A 16,001-nucleotide genomic window follows, 5' to 3' on the forward strand; every position below is an offset into this window, starting at 1 on the left:
AGAGCGCGATGCGGGGCGCGGGCGCGTGCGGCGCCGCCCCCCCGCGCGCCGCCTCCACCGCCCCCACCGCGCCCCCCTCCCACACGCACGCGCTCAGCCGCAGCCCCGACACTACCAGGCTGCCCTCGCTTGCTGACGACTCTGCATGAAGTCATTCATTTAAATTTGTATAAATGTATGCGTATGTGAATAAACTATTGGATAGTTGTAACTTGAAACTTGAAATACACATTACACTCAAGTTAGAAATTCATAAATAAAATACATGTAAGTACAACAAATCAGGGCTAATAAGAAAACAGTAAGTAATAGTGAATTCAGAAATGAGATATAAAAGAACAGAACATAATATGATTATAAAATGCTATTGGTGCTACAAAGCTATTTTTATAAATCCATGATGTAAAAAACTCAAATAAATTTACTTCCACCAATAGCATCAATTTACATTTCACATAACTAAATTAAATGTGAACATATAAACCCTTCTATGCAACTGCACCATCAGCGTTACTACAACTACTTAGGCTTGATTCTCTATCTTTACGAAGAGACGTTGCGTCTCTTTGTATTTTATATAGAGTGTACTATGGGGAGTGCTCTGAGGAATTGTTCAACATTTTACCAGCCGCACAGTTCCAACATCGGACCACCCGCCGTAAAAACCAATTCCATCCGCACCACCTGGATGGTTGGCGGTCCACCACCGTACGCTTCACCCGCAACTTCTTTCCGCGTACGGTGAAGCTTTGGAACGATTTATCAGCTACGGTGTTCCCGAACAATTACGACATTGGGGCGGCATTGTTTATGGGCGGTAGTGACCACATTACATCAGGTGGCCCACCTGCTCCTTTGCTTGCTCTGCCATAAAAAAAAAACTACTCCAAGCTAGAGCACGAACAAACCGTGTGCATCCCAGCGCGTGTGCAGGCGCAGACGGTGCGGCGCGCGGCGCAGGCGCGCGGCGGCCGCCGCCTGCAGCGCCACCAGCGCGCGCCGCGGCCACAGCAGCTCGCGGAAGTCCATATCTTATCGTAAAAAAACACACGCACTTACAATTGTTTGTATGATCCTCACCCTCCTTCCGTCTTAGCCAGGTTAAAACCGATAGCAAATGAATTATGTGTTGAAAGCCAGGAAGGCATTGAATTTCCTAAAATATTTTTTAACTAAAATATTGATAACTTTTGCCCGCGGCTTAGCACGCGTTATTTCGGAATGGTTTAATAGATGTAATTATTATACATATGAACCTTCCTCTTGAATCACTCCACTATTAAGAAAACCCCAAAAAAAAAATCCGTTGCGTAGTTTAAAAGATTTTAGCATACATGGACAGGGACAGAGAAAGCGACTTTGTTTTATACTACGTATTGATGCACTTTATGGTATCACAAATGAAATATTTTAACAAAATGTTTCTTGATTCGCTTTATGGATTAATTTTTAAAAAATGTTTGAGATAATAAACTTTAATAACACAACATAAATAATAAGTAATCAGCATTTCAATTTTGTATATTCTTCTGTTGTTTACAATTATGTAATACAATTTTCTTACTCTTAGGAATATAATCTTCGGGCATATTTTCTGTCATGCGTGCGACGGCAGCTCGAGCTCGGAAACAAAACTCTCGGATGTACTCGTCTGGTTTCTCTGGACCAGGCCATAATAATTGCCATTCTTCTGGTACCTACAAACGCGTTTTTGTTTTTTATATAAAAAAAAAACTTCTAAATTTATATTCTTTTATATACTTCCCGTATTATCGGAAATTCTGTTATCTGTGTTCACGCTTCGGCACGAATTGGGCCAGCTCGCACCGTGGCATTATCACCCACGCAAAACCAGCGTGAAATAGCAGTATGCTATGGTGCTCGTACGGTGAATGACCCTTTCCAGTCTATTCCTTCTTTCCGCTTTTAATGCATTACATTCGCAGAGGCTACTGCGAATCTTTATGGGCGGTGGTGATCGCTTACCAGACGAACCACCAGCTCAGTCAGCCGCTATGATTTAAAAAAACTCTATAAATAGAGTTTTGCGTGTCCCTAAACGATGACGTATAGAGATTAAGGAAGTAAACATAGTCGCATACACAAGAGAGCGGGGGGCGGTCCCGGCGCGCGTGCAGCGCGGCGAGCGCGCGGTGCAGCGCGCGCGCCGCCCGCGCCGCGTCGCGCGCCTCGCCCGCGCACACCGCGCCCCACCACCCGCTGCACCCGCCCCGCTATCGGGAAAAGTATATGGTACATATACATGTATATGGAAGTAGAACACGCTAAGGCACGAACTGGACCAGCTCGCCCCACCACCTCGGGATGTACCACACCCCCACAGAAAACCGGCTTGAAATAGCTGCTATGTTTTGTTCGGTGAGTGGGGGAGCCGAAGGCCCATATCCGATCTTTACCCTTCCCAGTCCTTTCTTTTATTCCTCTCGTCAATTCTTTCTTTATACCTATGCAATTTTTTATCCGATATCCAATTTATTAATTTCCAAATGATCATAAGCGGTGGTAGCGTTTACTATTAGTCAATCCATCTCTAATTGTATCATCATATTGTATTTACATAATCTAATTGTATTTTTTTTACGTAGTATCTTTCCGCCCGCAGCTTTGTCCTTGGAGTCAAAAGAAATCCATATGGAATTGAGATATTTATTTCCGGTAAAAAGTAGCCGAGTAAATCACTTGCCAACTTCCAGACAAAAAATAATATCATAAAGTCGCTCCGTTGGGATATGAAAAAAGACATACAAACGAAAACAACACATTCTCATTAATAATATTAGTAGTTTGGTAGTTTTAAGAAAAAAATCTCTATATCATATTCATTGAGATTTTGATTTCAATCAATATTAGCAGCAGATCTATCAAAAATCATTTATGTTCTTACATTTTCGACGATGAAGTCTGGTTTAATGAGCGGATTTCCGGACATTAATTTTTTCCACAAAGCAAGTAGTGATTTTATTGGTGCAGTCGTGTTATTCTTAGATACATCAACAGTAGAATTTAATTCTGAAAAAAGTAGAGTTATATACACACTTAAGTAATAGCAAATTTAAATAATAAACATTCATTACTGAAAGTTTAATTATGAATTGAATATTTAAGTGACAAAATATATTAATATAGATTTTTATAGCACGTTTAACTATTCGATTATAAAAGGTATTGAAGTTAAAAGTTACCTCTTAGACCGGTAACGATGTCTTCAGCAGCATTCCTCTCCCACGCGAGGCGACAATTATCTGGCAGACCCAGAAGTTCTGGTGGATCCATATCTGGCAAGTTCTCAAATGCCGTTATATAATCCTGTGCCAGAGATAATTTTCCTTATAAAAGTATCTACTGATTTGTTGGCAGAAACTTAAACTTCTGCTGTTGAACTTGCAAAGTGTAGAGTTTTCGTAAGCTAGAGCTTATCTTATAAAATACGTTTTACAATACGTACCTAAGTAATATTTAATTGAAATAAAAATTGAATGTTAAAGTACTGACACGCACTGGCGAGTAAGTGATATGAATAAAACTAGTGTCGGTTTCTCAATGTTCAGGTAGATTCGGTAGGTATTAAATGATGAGTATCTAGGTATTATACTCGGATACATTTTACTCATTCAATTAGTTAAAATAATACCCTGTTAACATTTACCGAATAGAACTAAAACATTGTTTCATTAAAAACAAATTAAAAAATGTTACACAATCGTAACTCTATTCAATCCACTATCGATACCTCCGGAACAGTACTCAAAAGGTTGGCAATAAGCGTTGCCGGGCGAGCTCACCTGCAAGCTGGCGGTGTAGGGCAGCGCGGCGCGCAGGCCCGGCGGCGCGTACGAGGCGGCCAGCGCGCGCTCGCCCAGGCAGCGCTCGGCCAGCGCGGCCAGCACGCGGCGGTCGCGCGCGCGCGCCGCGCCCGCCGCGTACAGCGCCTGCGCCAGCGCGCGCCACCACCGCGCCGCGCCCGGCGCCAGCGCCGCCGCGCGCGCCGCGCTCGCCTCGCCCCACCCCCACGCGTAGTAGCTGCTCCACCCTGCGACAGCACCGCATGATATTGCTCAATGTTATTTTCAACGTGCTAATTCCTTCTCTCATATCACCTCTTAAAATGACCGGAAGTAGTCAGAATTTAAAAGAAAATATCCAGTGAAATTAATCGACGTGTAGGAGTTACACCGCTCACCCAGCGGCACGTAGGCGCGTCGCTCGAGCGCGAGCGCGTGGAAGAGCGCGAGGCAGGCGAGCTGGCGCGCGGCGGGCGCGCTGAGCGGCACCGCGCCCCACGCGCTCAGCGTGCTGCACACGTTGCGCTTCACACCCTCCGGACTCTGTACGCGACATGTTATATCGCTATGTATTGTTGCATATTGGATATATCAGTAGAGTATTTCCTACGTTAAGATACCTCCTGAAAATGCCATCGTAGGTTGTCCACCGATTCTTTGTTTGTATGCAATAGGACGATTCTTTTTCAGATGATTTGGATAAGCAGTTATGGATAAAACTGTCGATATCTTAACCAACGGTCCAAGGAAGTCCACGCTATTTATACGGACTTTAGTAAAGCGTTCGATTTAATCTATCATAATTTATGACTGCGACAGATTTTTTATCTGGGTATTCACGGTCCTTGTACCGATAGTGCGGATCATACTGTAGAAACCGGACTCAACTAGTCACAATTCGCGGATACACGTCTCGTCACGTCTTAAAGAAGTATATAGTTTTGCAGACTTAGGAATTCTAGTAGACAGTTAACTCAATTTCAGATATCATAATATGAATCGTCAAATAAGTAAATCTTACAGTCTTCCTGTTTTAATTTCTAGGCAGAAAAACATTGTTATGGACCCCTATGTTGTCACGTCAGAAACGTATATACAATAGTTACAATAGTTATACATATATGGATGTATTGTGTAAGTAAATAACTTCTCTTCTACGTTAGCTTTGAGACGATGAAGCAAATAAAAACAATGTTAATGAAAAATAATATTACCTCAAGAATAACGTTGACGCAAGAACCGGATATTGCTGAAGGTATATCGCGGTCTTCAGCCAAGACCCAGACTCGAAATTCTTCATCAAAATCTTCAATCTGAAACATTGTATGTATATTCATTTTTTGAAAATATTAAGCTGAAGAGGAACATTTATAAGTATTTTACAATGGGATACTGGGTAAAATACGCACTGAACGATTTGCTAAATTATCCAGAAAATCACGTAGGTGTTTGGAGAAAGGCGAAGCGCCTACGTTGATGGCGAACCAGCCGCCGCTGCGACTCTCTTCAACTGCTCTCTCAAATATTTCCCGACCTTCATCTATGCCAACCTGTATTATATATTAATGCTAAGTTATTGAGTGAGATTTATTCACTATTAAAATCATCTAAAAATGCTAAAAACTTTAAGGAAATTGAGGTCTTAATTGAGAACATATTATTTTTATTGAAATGTATATAACATTGTTGTTAAATAATTGACCTGTACAAATCGCTGGGATTCGCAATGCGCCTGCAAGTGGTCAGTAGCGTGCGCACCCAACAGCAACACGGCACGTTTGGGGGCGGACCATCTTTGGGCTTTGCGAATCGTATCGCCACCACTCATAATACCGCCACCTAATAAATAAACTTATTTGTATAAACCGACAACTTTGATTTATAAGTAGGGATTACTTTAATTATGAGTAAAAATATCGAGTGCAAAATAAAAGAAACCATAACATATGTATTAAACAAAATAAAATAGATCCTGAAAGCACCCTTCAATGGACACACTAACGACAGACAGACATTCGGTATAAATATTAAAGTTTTTACTTACCCAAAATTTGGTCAACAAAAGCAGTAATTGTCCTGTAGAGACTATCAGGACGTAACGCTGTGATGGCGACGACAATTTCAAATGGACTCAATCTTAATTTATTTAAAATATTTAAATCTCCAGACTGATAAAATTCAGACCACATTTCATTATTATTAAGCAATAATTTGTTAAATAACTCTGGATCCTCCATCTAAAATGAAAATGATGTATTTTTTAATATTTTATTTGTGCATTGAAAATATTTTTTTTCCAAACGTACCTTTATCATTGCTAATTTTTTTAAGCATTCATCAGGTATCCATGTAAAGTTATTTTTAATTTCATGGACGACTCCATCCTCGATGAGTTCGGAACCACCAATAAACAATTGCCAGAGCTAGAAAAAAAATATATATATTGATACAAATTTACTAGAAAAGATATTTTTGTAAGAGCAATGGTAAAAAAATGATATTAAAATTCGATATATAAAATACTCACCTTGTCCGGGATTAAATCAACGAAAACTTGTCTTAACAAATGTAAAACGATGATATATTTGTCCTTCTTATGTAAACTCAATAAAACTCTTTCTATTATTCTCCGAGTCATGTATTTTACAACATCGGTGCTGTTAATATTCTTTATATCCTGTAAATAATCATTTATTCTACGACTTGATTTGGGCATCATAATTAACAAAATATAAAATTAGAAACTACAAATTCATCGCATCAACGTACCGGCACTCTTTTAACAGCTTCCACATAAACATCTAACATAGTCTCCACGGGTATAGAAACGAGCGGTTTCTTAATAGCCAGTTCTTTAACAGCTAAAATTAAATGCGCCGCTTTTAAAGCGCTTTCTTCGTACGCTTGACACGAAACTCTAAACTCTTCTTCTATCATTTGAGCCGAGTTTAACGATTCCGATATAGTGACGCTTGTTTCACGAGTTTTGTTTAGAGACGCAATGAGATTCGCGTCGTGTAAAATGTCGCTGTTCATCGACAGGTCTTTTAGAAGGTTTTCCTGTAAATATATCGACATTACATGTAATTTTAATTTTAAATATAATTTGTAATGTAATGATTTATGGATCACCAAATTTACCTGTAGTTCGTGGAGTTGCTTTTGTAATGTAGCTTTCTTCAATTTTATCTCCTTTGTTTTTTCGTTCATTTCAGGGTTTTGTTTTTGCATCGTGTAATGTATCAATTGATCTAAAATACGTATTGAAATAGGCCATTTAAAAAACACTATAAACATATTTTTTGTAAAATAGTGTGATATATATTAATGCATTTGTAAAATTTAACTTTTAGCACGTTGTACAGTAAAAACTAAACCTTTTAAATATGTACACCATTAATAACAAGATACAGTGCGAGAGGAACTAAAAACAATAAAAAGAAAGTGATAATCTATTATCTCACCGAGCAAAGCGTGTAGCCGTGCCGTGAAGTAGAGCGGGTTGAGGACGGCCAGCACGTGCGAGGGCAGGCTCCCGGGCAGGCGCGGGTCCCGCGCCACCAGCAGCAGGCGGGCCGAGCGCACCGCGCGCACCGCCCACCAGCTCGCGTGCACGCACTCCACGTCGTACACTACCACACTGCGGTTCAACCGGGATGCATTGAACATTGTTTACGCGAGTGTACTTCTACTATAATATGCGGCTTAATCTGGATACAATTGAACATTGTTAATGCGAGTGTACTTTAACTACAAGATTTTTTAACGAATTGTAAAGACGTCTTATTCGTCGTATTAAAAGAAAACATTAAAACAGTCTCACACAGTATTAGTCTCGACACAGTTGGTCTCACTGTATTAAGAGAACTACTGCTTACTTGACATTACTTACATATATGTATGTAAGGTTTAATTAGAGATTTTTTAATTAATTAAGAAAATACTTTACATCAATATGATATAAATATAGTGATGATAAAAATATATTGAACTACAATATGTTTTTACCTCACTGCGTATTGTACAGCAGTTTGCAGTTTATCGCTAGTTTGCGAGACAAAGTCACAAGAAGTGCCCGCTAGAGTATTTCTGAGCCAACATATAGCGTCGCCATCCGGATCTATTATTAACGGGATCAATCCGCATTTACGTGTTTGTAATACCTGTAAAGACAATTTACATTTTATAAGATTTTTCAAAATAGTGAATCATAAGACTGCACTTCAATCAGTTCTTAAAAGAAAATAAACAAATTAAAAACTAAACATAAGTGATTATCAAATTACACATACAAGGAAATAATAAAAAAAATTTTGATATAAAATCAAGTACATTTCCTATATACAGTTTCTTATATAAAAAAAGTTCGCTACATCTAATAAATTATAATAAAACATTGAATGATCGTATACCTGATCCACCAAAACTGCATTTTTAAGTGCAGTTTGATCAAGTGGCAAACCATCTGCCTCCCACTTCAACTGTTTTTCGGTACTGGACAGGAAATTGATAACTGAGAAAGATTCCTGTTCGTATCCTATTAGTGCACTCCATTTTATAATATAATTCCTGTAAAGGTAAAGAGTGAATGAAAAATTTACACCCATTTTAAAAATATTCAACATTATACAATATCAAGAAATATAATTATTTCTTGATATTGTATAATGTTGAATATATAAGTACATATAAGTACATTACCTTGCTTGTGGTTCTGTCAAATCAGACAAGTATACTATATACGCAGCGGCTAACAGAGACCGCTGGTTTAGTTCAGTTATTTCATTGGATATATTATTCAACTGCAATAAAATAATTAATAATGAAAATATACAAAAATAACATACGATATATGTGAGGTGTGGTTACTATAAACGATAGAATTAGGATTTTCTGAATTAAGGAATTAAGAAGTAAGAGATACATAATAATTGTATATGTTAAGTTAAGCGTAACAATAATAGTAAGTAAACGTCTATTTACAAATGTTACTTTCTCTTTTATCGTCTTACCCATGTGTTTATGACAACTTAATCTATATCTTTTGATACGATTAGTCATTTTTGCGCAAAAAGTGTGTGGAACATTCACTCATCTATAATCGACACATAAACCCATCGACTCATCTATAATCCCAATTTTTCACGTTTATTATTTATTAGTAAGATTTTGTACCCCGTTAATTCCAGTAATTGTGAGAGGACTAAATAGAGATACATTATTTTTTATGTTCTTTTTCCATTATACTAGGAAATTCACCCAGTTATCACTCGGTTCTTTGGAAGGCGGATACACATAACCAACACGCATAACAGTATCTTTAGAGAGCTTTAACGTGTTGTGGGTCCCCAGCCGTACCCTGTTTACGATTGCACTACCGAGATATAGCCCCGGGAAGGCCGTAGCCGATGAAAATTTCAATTAGATAGATAGAAGATCTCACGTCGGTCTCCCAAGTGGCGCATTCTTGCGCGAGTTGGTCGAGCAGGGGCGCGGCGTGGCGTATGGTGGCGGCGGCGGCGGCCAGGCGCAGCTCGAGCGCGGCGGCGGCGCGCGTGTGGCGGCCCAGCCCAGCCTGCAGCGCCGCCACGCGCTCCTCCACCGACGCCATGCCGCTCGACAGCGCCTCCACCTGCGCCTCCGCTAGCTCCAGGTTCCTGCAAGCGTGTGGTGCACGTGTTATTCTTCGTGTAAGATATGCGTCAAATGCTGATTCGTTCTATATCCTCAATTTGAAATTAAACAGTTGATAAAATTACAGATATTGTGTAGAATTTAAATACTAAATTAAATATACCTTACTCGTAATTGTTGTGTTAGTTGGCAGAGAGGAATATCTCAATGTGAGTTTCACGTCTTGAAAACGTAATAAACTTAAAATGTTAGGTCCACCACTCTTTATTATACTCAAGTTTCCTTCACATAATAAAGTTATCGTCCTACTTGTGCAAATCCCGCTGGTGCGCCTGCAGCGGGCGCACGCGCGCGAGCGCGGCCGCGTGCGCGAGGTTGGCGCGCACCCAGGCGGCGAGCGGCGCGCACGCGGCGCTGGCGCGCCTCGCGGTCGCCTGCTCGAACGACGCTCCGCGCCGCTCCAGCAGCCGCTCCACCGACTGCACCGCTTCCGGGCTTATTTGGCTCGCGTCTAGACATCTGGACAAGCAGAGCTGAATGTAACGATGGCTTCATTAAAGCGTGAAATTCAATTACATTCTATGAATTACTATAATCGATTCCTAAGCATCATAATTCAAATATCACTATGTATTAATTTTAGAAAGTCCAATAAAAATCGAGAAATCAATAAAAATACTAAAAAATATAAATTGCTCATCTTTATGCAAAATTTACACATAACAATTTAAAAATAAAATGTTGTCACTTTGGACTCTTCTTCTAAGAAAGTATACAAACAAACCGCTACTAAAACAGACCCACCTAAACGACAACAATGAACACATAACGTACGCATAACCAGTCTGTAGTGTACCTTATATCTTCCTTAACACCGCGCTTAGACAGGAAGCTTTTCATGGAATGCCACGAGGTGTCGGCTATGCCCATGAGCCGCAGCACTCCCTCTAACACGTCGCGAACGACATCTGGAGGTGCTCGAAGCGAACGCACCTTAAATTAAATAAGTTAATTTTGAAACACAGTTTTAGACTCGTGCCCTAAGACGCGTTGGAGTAATGATATACGAAAGGTAACAGGCAAAAATTGGCGGCAAGAAACTAATAATCGGGCTAAATGGAAGACATAGGAGGGGCCAACGTGCAGCAGTGGACTAGTAAAGGCTAAGAAGATAGAGAGAAATAATTTTTAAAGTCTATTTCGCGACTGAGATCATTATATATTAAGTTCTGTTGAAACAATGATCGCACTCAATTTTTTATTATTTTGCTTTAACTGTAACATTTCTAATGAATTTGGTTTGACTAAACGATGTGAGAAAAAAAGTAAAGATATATATTAAAATCTATTCATCAATTATAAAGAGGAAAGATTTGTATGTAAGTAAATTTGTAATATTATCACACAAAAACTACTGAACTGATTTTAAACATTCTTTCACAATAGCCGAATTCTACATATAGCCGTATTTGAAATAATAATAACATAACATAACTTTGTCTTTGTATGGAATAATTTTCATCAGCCCTTTAAATGTATGTTATATATATTTTTACCTCACTGAGAGATTCTGGCTTGATATCACCCACAGCAGCTCGAGCGGCTGCAATCACTGGTTCCACAGTCGCTAATTCTTCTTCAATTTCCTTTTTACTAAAATATACATTTGTTATTTTATATATCACAATGCCTACATTTATTCTTATTCAAACACATTTTGCATGAAAGCTAAAGTATTTATAAGCAATCGATTCCATTTGTGTGTTTAAAAATTCCCGATATATATATATATATATATTTATTTACCGAATTTGTAGTTTTTCATTCTCCAGTTCAATATTCTTCTTCAGCTGTTGCATTTCTTCGTGTTTGTCAGTATTTGTTCTGACGGTAGCGCCGATTTGCTCGAGCGCTTTGTTTGCTTTCTCACGTTTGTCCGACAGTTCTGCTTCTTGCTCAGCCGCTTCTGCTTGAAGAGTGCTCACCTCACTGCGAGCACGACGTAAGGCCTCCACGCCAGACTATTTGAAATTGTATAGGTATATTATGTACAATAATATTATAAAGAAGTAATTTTTGTATGTTGTATGTTTGTAAAGTTTTCACGTGAAAACCACTAGACCGATTTCATAAATTCTAATAAGCTAGGATATATTACATTTAATAAAATTGTTTTGTTAACAACGTATACTGAGTGGTATAAATTGTTTTGCTGAAGTTGTAATAAATTAGTTAATTTTATAAATGTAATGAAAACACAATATTTGGACAACATTAGAAATTGTTTTGGACCATTTTAGATAATGGTTAATTTACCTTCCACAAAATAAAATTGTTGTCCTACTTGTGCAAAATTCTACTTTAGATCATCTGTAGTGTGTATAGATAAAAAAAACTTACTTGTAGCATACTTTGGCGCTGTATAAGAGACGATTTCTTTCTAATCACAATGTTATAGAAAGATTTGATAAAATTTATGAATCTGTAAGGACTTCTCATCCATTCTGACTCCAGACTTTTGTATATACCAACAAATCCCTCCACAGGAATTGTATTTAAATCTTCTTTTGAATCAATTGCGTCTTCTTTCATTAACCTAAAAGATAAACATTTGAATAATATTTGTAATTTTTTTTTTAAATAAAATTGTAAAAAAATTATATGTAACGGTGACATATTCTAATGCGATATATATATTTAACATATAAAAGTGCTGTTTAAATATAATACTTTACCTCATAAATGTGTGCAATGGTGATAAGCCACACTAAGTGAATGTGCGTACAATATGGAATACCTCTGTATGACCAATTTAGGCATGTCCTTTAGCGTCTCCTCTGACCATTCTTCGAGCCACGTCAATTGTGAAGTATTGTATAAAAATGGATATTTCTCTAATAATTCATATAAATTTTTCTGATCTTTATCGAGGCATATCAAAATACCGAGATTTTGGCGTATGTCTAAAATAAATATTTTTCACCATGTAAATCAAACTGCCAATTAATAATGTAAGGTAACATTAAAAACAAAAACCGGACATATCTCATATATATTCGCATAATATTTTTTACAGGAAAAGAATAAATAATCTTTCACTTACTCATTAGTGTTTGTTCAGCGTTTTGTCCTATAGCGGGCATAACGTTAGAGGGTAGAGCGTGTATTGAGTGCGCGCGAATGAAAGCTTCTATGATTGCCAAATTACTTGAATTTGCTGACCATTCGCTTACAATTACCAAGGTGCGATTACCTTCGCTTGCAGATGTCAAGGCCTGTGAATAGTTACAACGATATGTTGGTATGTTCATTATGTGGTATAGGTTTAGCGTGTGGGATTCGAGCACGCTTAGGCACGAATTGGGCAGAAGGCCGGCGTGAAATAGCATACTGCTGTTTCGTTCCGTGAGTGGTGAAAGCCGGAGGCCCATATCCTTATCCTTCCCAGTTCTTTCCTTTATTCCTCTCGCCAATCCTTATCCTATCCTTATATTCTTAATCCCTTCAAGTTTGAACTCGGCAATCCATTTGTAAAGGCGTAATGTCTGCAATCGACCTTACGCCTCTTCAAATGTTCATGGGCGGTGGAACGCTTATCACCAGGCGACCCACTAGCTCCATTGCCGACGATGTCATAAAAAGATGATCCAATAGATAGTAAAAAATGCACCCACCCATGTAACACACAACGACATTGATTCAAGTTGAATGAACATGTTTTCGTGTTCGTTTTTAAAGAAACTATTTTGACGATAACGTTTATTAATAGTCACTTGCAGTTCCATTAAAAAAAATGATATAACTATAAAATCTTAATATTAGCGCTATAAAAACACGTGAATCTCTCGATCCTCGTCCAGTGCCACACAACAGACAGAGTCGCATGCAAACAATACATACGGCTTTAAACTGTGTCACAAAATGCGCGGGCAGTTCGAGAGGCACGCAGTGCGCGGCGAGCGCGGCGCACACGGCGCGCCCCGCCCCGCCCGCGCCCGCGCCCGCGCCGCACACGTCCGTCACTATACCGCCGTTTAACTGCCGACATGTTATTGAATGTTTTACTTTAGCTTTGTTATTAATGTGACTATATATATTTTGGAAAGAAATCGTAACATATTTTTTTACAATCGACTATATCAGCGTTTAGTTGAGAAGTAAGGCCACATATATCTTAATAAGAATTAACCAGATCTCTTTAGTATATGTTGTGTGAAAGGCCACTTAAGATTATACATATATATAACATTAGTAAAAAGTATAGAAAAAAATAAGCAAAACTAAAAGACTGGTTCAAAACCCCCTGCGTAGACTGTTATTTAAAATGTACTCCTCGCGCACCGCAGTTTATCTTGCAACGAATTTAATATCATCAAATTTAAACAACACATATAATTTATTATACACATATGTATTGTATATTGACCTCTATCAAAAATACCTTTTTGACTATTAAATTAGACATTTAATCAATCATTTTAATTTAATATCAAAGAAGTATTTTCTTTATGATAAATGTATCTATTCTTACCGCAAGAGCTATAACAGGACACAATATAGACAACTCCTTACAAACTTCTATACCAGCGTCACCAAACATTTGTTCATCATCTATCACTGAAAATGACCAAAATTAAACAACTTATGATCGAAATTAAACATATTCAAACATAAAATTTCACTCGTAACGATTTACATTAGAATGAAAAACTCAAATCACTTACAACACTGATTTATGAGCATTTGTGTATTTTGGTACCACATCGCATAATCCACAGTTTCTAAGTAAACACCATCCCCACGCTGTATCGGGTTAAAATACATGTTATTGTTCACTTTGAGGTACTTTCTAGCGATAGCGTCGAATTGATCTTTCTCAGTTTCAGTCACTAATTGATTTCTGAATATTATATGCGCTTGAGCATACAAAGCCTAGGACAGAAAATTTAAGGAAATATAAGAAGGCTATTATGAGAGAATATTAACCATAAAATTGTATAATACAAAAAAAAAAAAATTCAAAATACAAGACATACCGTTGTAACTTCATTAATTGAGGACGGATTATACCATTTTATATTTTCACACATTTTCTTCAAATGGGAAGAGTTCCATGAATAATGTGGTCTTGTATCAAAAGTATGGATTATCTGTAAATATATATTTTTTATACTTATAAATTATTTGTACTAATAAATAAATAAATTGTGAGTGTATAACATACTAGCTGCGCTCCGCGGTTTCACCCGCGTAAGTACTTATCCCGTAGGAATATCCGGATAAAAATTTGCATATATGTTATTCCAGTTGTTTAGCTATCTGCGTACTTTCATTGCAATCGGTTCAGAAGATTTTGTGTGAAAGAGCAACAAACGCATACACATCACACACTTTCGCATTTATAATAGGTATATTAAGTAGGATAGGTAAAAAACAATAACTTGTAAGTATACCTCTCTCTGCATCGATAAAATGTTTTGCGCCAAGTTAATGATGTCCGTATCTGATATATTTTTATTTATCGTTTCGCTTAAATAGTATTTTAAAAGCTCCAAGAGTTCCTCGTCGGTTGGCTCACTAGAAAAAGAAAGATAATCTTTAGATAGCAAAAATTTTCTTAAATTAAGAATTATTATTATTACTTCAAAGTTGCATAGATGTTGGAATGATAAACATGCACTATACCGTTTTTAATGTAGAAATAATTACCCCACTTGAATGAAATAATAATGTACTCACGGTAAGATTAAATGCATGAAGGCAGCAGCTAGACGCGAAGCGAGGGTGAGGCGAGGCGAAGCGGTTGCGATGACACTCACCCGCGCTGTGCTATACCATTGAGTACCGTTTTCTTCCGAAGCCCAGAAACCGTTACCTTGCATCACCTGCATAACAATTGGTAATGTTATGTTATTAATCAAATCTACAGTAAATTAAACAAACAAAAGAAAACTGATTATATTTCATTTTACTATTAATGGTATTTAAATGTCCGGAACATTTAAATACCATTAATAGCGTTTATTTAATCATATCCTAAACAATACAAGAAAATAACAAATATATATTAAACTCAATAAATATGAGTGTTACCTGTAACAAGAAGGAGTGCACGGGCGAAGATCCCCACTCGTCGGTGTACACGCGGTGCAGAGCTCGCACCAACAGTACCACTCCACCGCCACCGCTTCGGATCACGTTGTTCTAAAAAGATAGAACAATCATTTTAGTTTATGAGGACCTAAAATAACGGATAGGCTAAAAATATTCAAATAAAACGAGTTTTATATTAAATGTAAAAAAAAAATTATATGTTTGGTAAAATTAATAGATAATGTAATAGTTACTATGATTACCCTTTTCAGTTCTGTAATGATATCAGTAGGTTCCAAAATAGGTGTACAATCGATGGTAACAACTGTCGAATTACAATCTTTTAGGATGTGCTCGGCTAAAGTACTGAAAAATATAACATGTTCATATAGGACATTTGTATTTATTTAATCATATTTCATATTTTATTAGAGCTTGCGAACGAGTTGGTGATTCGCCTGATAGTAAGTG

At 37.7% G+C, this 16,001-nt stretch overlaps 1 protein-coding gene across 1 annotated transcript in view; it reads right to left on the reverse strand.

Moving 5' to 3' along the window:
* Positions 1 to 891: 891 nt before the first annotated feature.
* The window catches only part of LOC119833379 (cytoplasmic dynein 2 heavy chain 1), a 46,387-nt gene continuing 31,277 nt past the window's right edge, over positions 892 to 16,001 (reverse strand). The window contains exons 41-75 of the mRNA XM_038357366.1: positions 15,794 to 15,896; positions 15,531 to 15,641; positions 15,177 to 15,322; positions 14,891 to 15,014; positions 14,474 to 14,587; positions 14,162 to 14,369; positions 13,969 to 14,054; positions 13,338 to 13,475; positions 12,541 to 12,712; positions 12,235 to 12,400; positions 11,838 to 12,033; positions 11,244 to 11,458; positions 10,994 to 11,090; positions 10,294 to 10,430; positions 9,747 to 9,956; positions 9,247 to 9,460; positions 8,505 to 8,605; positions 8,216 to 8,372; positions 7,812 to 7,966; positions 7,268 to 7,449; positions 6,945 to 7,054; positions 6,573 to 6,863; positions 6,331 to 6,480; positions 6,110 to 6,226; positions 5,848 to 6,040; positions 5,506 to 5,642; positions 5,213 to 5,353; positions 5,018 to 5,116; positions 4,132 to 4,346; positions 3,804 to 4,041; positions 3,204 to 3,327; positions 2,906 to 3,030; positions 2,103 to 2,234; positions 1,565 to 1,697; positions 892 to 1,031 (exon numbers count right to left, since the gene is read on the reverse strand). Of these exons, the coding sequence (XP_038213294.1) occupies positions 892 to 1,031; positions 1,565 to 1,697; positions 2,103 to 2,234; positions 2,906 to 3,030; positions 3,204 to 3,327; positions 3,804 to 4,041; positions 4,132 to 4,346; positions 5,018 to 5,116; positions 5,213 to 5,353; positions 5,506 to 5,642; positions 5,848 to 6,040; positions 6,110 to 6,226; positions 6,331 to 6,480; positions 6,573 to 6,863; positions 6,945 to 7,054; positions 7,268 to 7,449; positions 7,812 to 7,966; positions 8,216 to 8,372; positions 8,505 to 8,605; positions 9,247 to 9,460; positions 9,747 to 9,956; positions 10,294 to 10,430; positions 10,994 to 11,090; positions 11,244 to 11,458; positions 11,838 to 12,033; positions 12,235 to 12,400; positions 12,541 to 12,712; positions 13,338 to 13,475; positions 13,969 to 14,054; positions 14,162 to 14,369; positions 14,474 to 14,587; positions 14,891 to 15,014; positions 15,177 to 15,322; positions 15,531 to 15,641; positions 15,794 to 15,896 (5,377 nt within the window). The remainder of the gene's footprint in view (positions 1,032 to 1,564; positions 1,698 to 2,102; positions 2,235 to 2,905; positions 3,031 to 3,203; positions 3,328 to 3,803; positions 4,042 to 4,131; positions 4,347 to 5,017; positions 5,117 to 5,212; positions 5,354 to 5,505; positions 5,643 to 5,847; positions 6,041 to 6,109; positions 6,227 to 6,330; positions 6,481 to 6,572; positions 6,864 to 6,944; positions 7,055 to 7,267; positions 7,450 to 7,811; positions 7,967 to 8,215; positions 8,373 to 8,504; positions 8,606 to 9,246; positions 9,461 to 9,746; positions 9,957 to 10,293; positions 10,431 to 10,993; positions 11,091 to 11,243; positions 11,459 to 11,837; positions 12,034 to 12,234; positions 12,401 to 12,540; positions 12,713 to 13,337; positions 13,476 to 13,968; positions 14,055 to 14,161; positions 14,370 to 14,473; positions 14,588 to 14,890; positions 15,015 to 15,176; positions 15,323 to 15,530; positions 15,642 to 15,793; positions 15,897 to 16,001) is intronic.

This window comes from Zerene cesonia, chromosome 17 (assembly GCF_012273895.1).
Source record: "Zerene cesonia ecotype Mississippi chromosome 17, Zerene_cesonia_1.1, whole genome shotgun sequence".
Taxonomy (NCBI): domain Eukaryota; kingdom Metazoa; phylum Arthropoda; class Insecta; order Lepidoptera; family Pieridae; genus Zerene; species Zerene cesonia.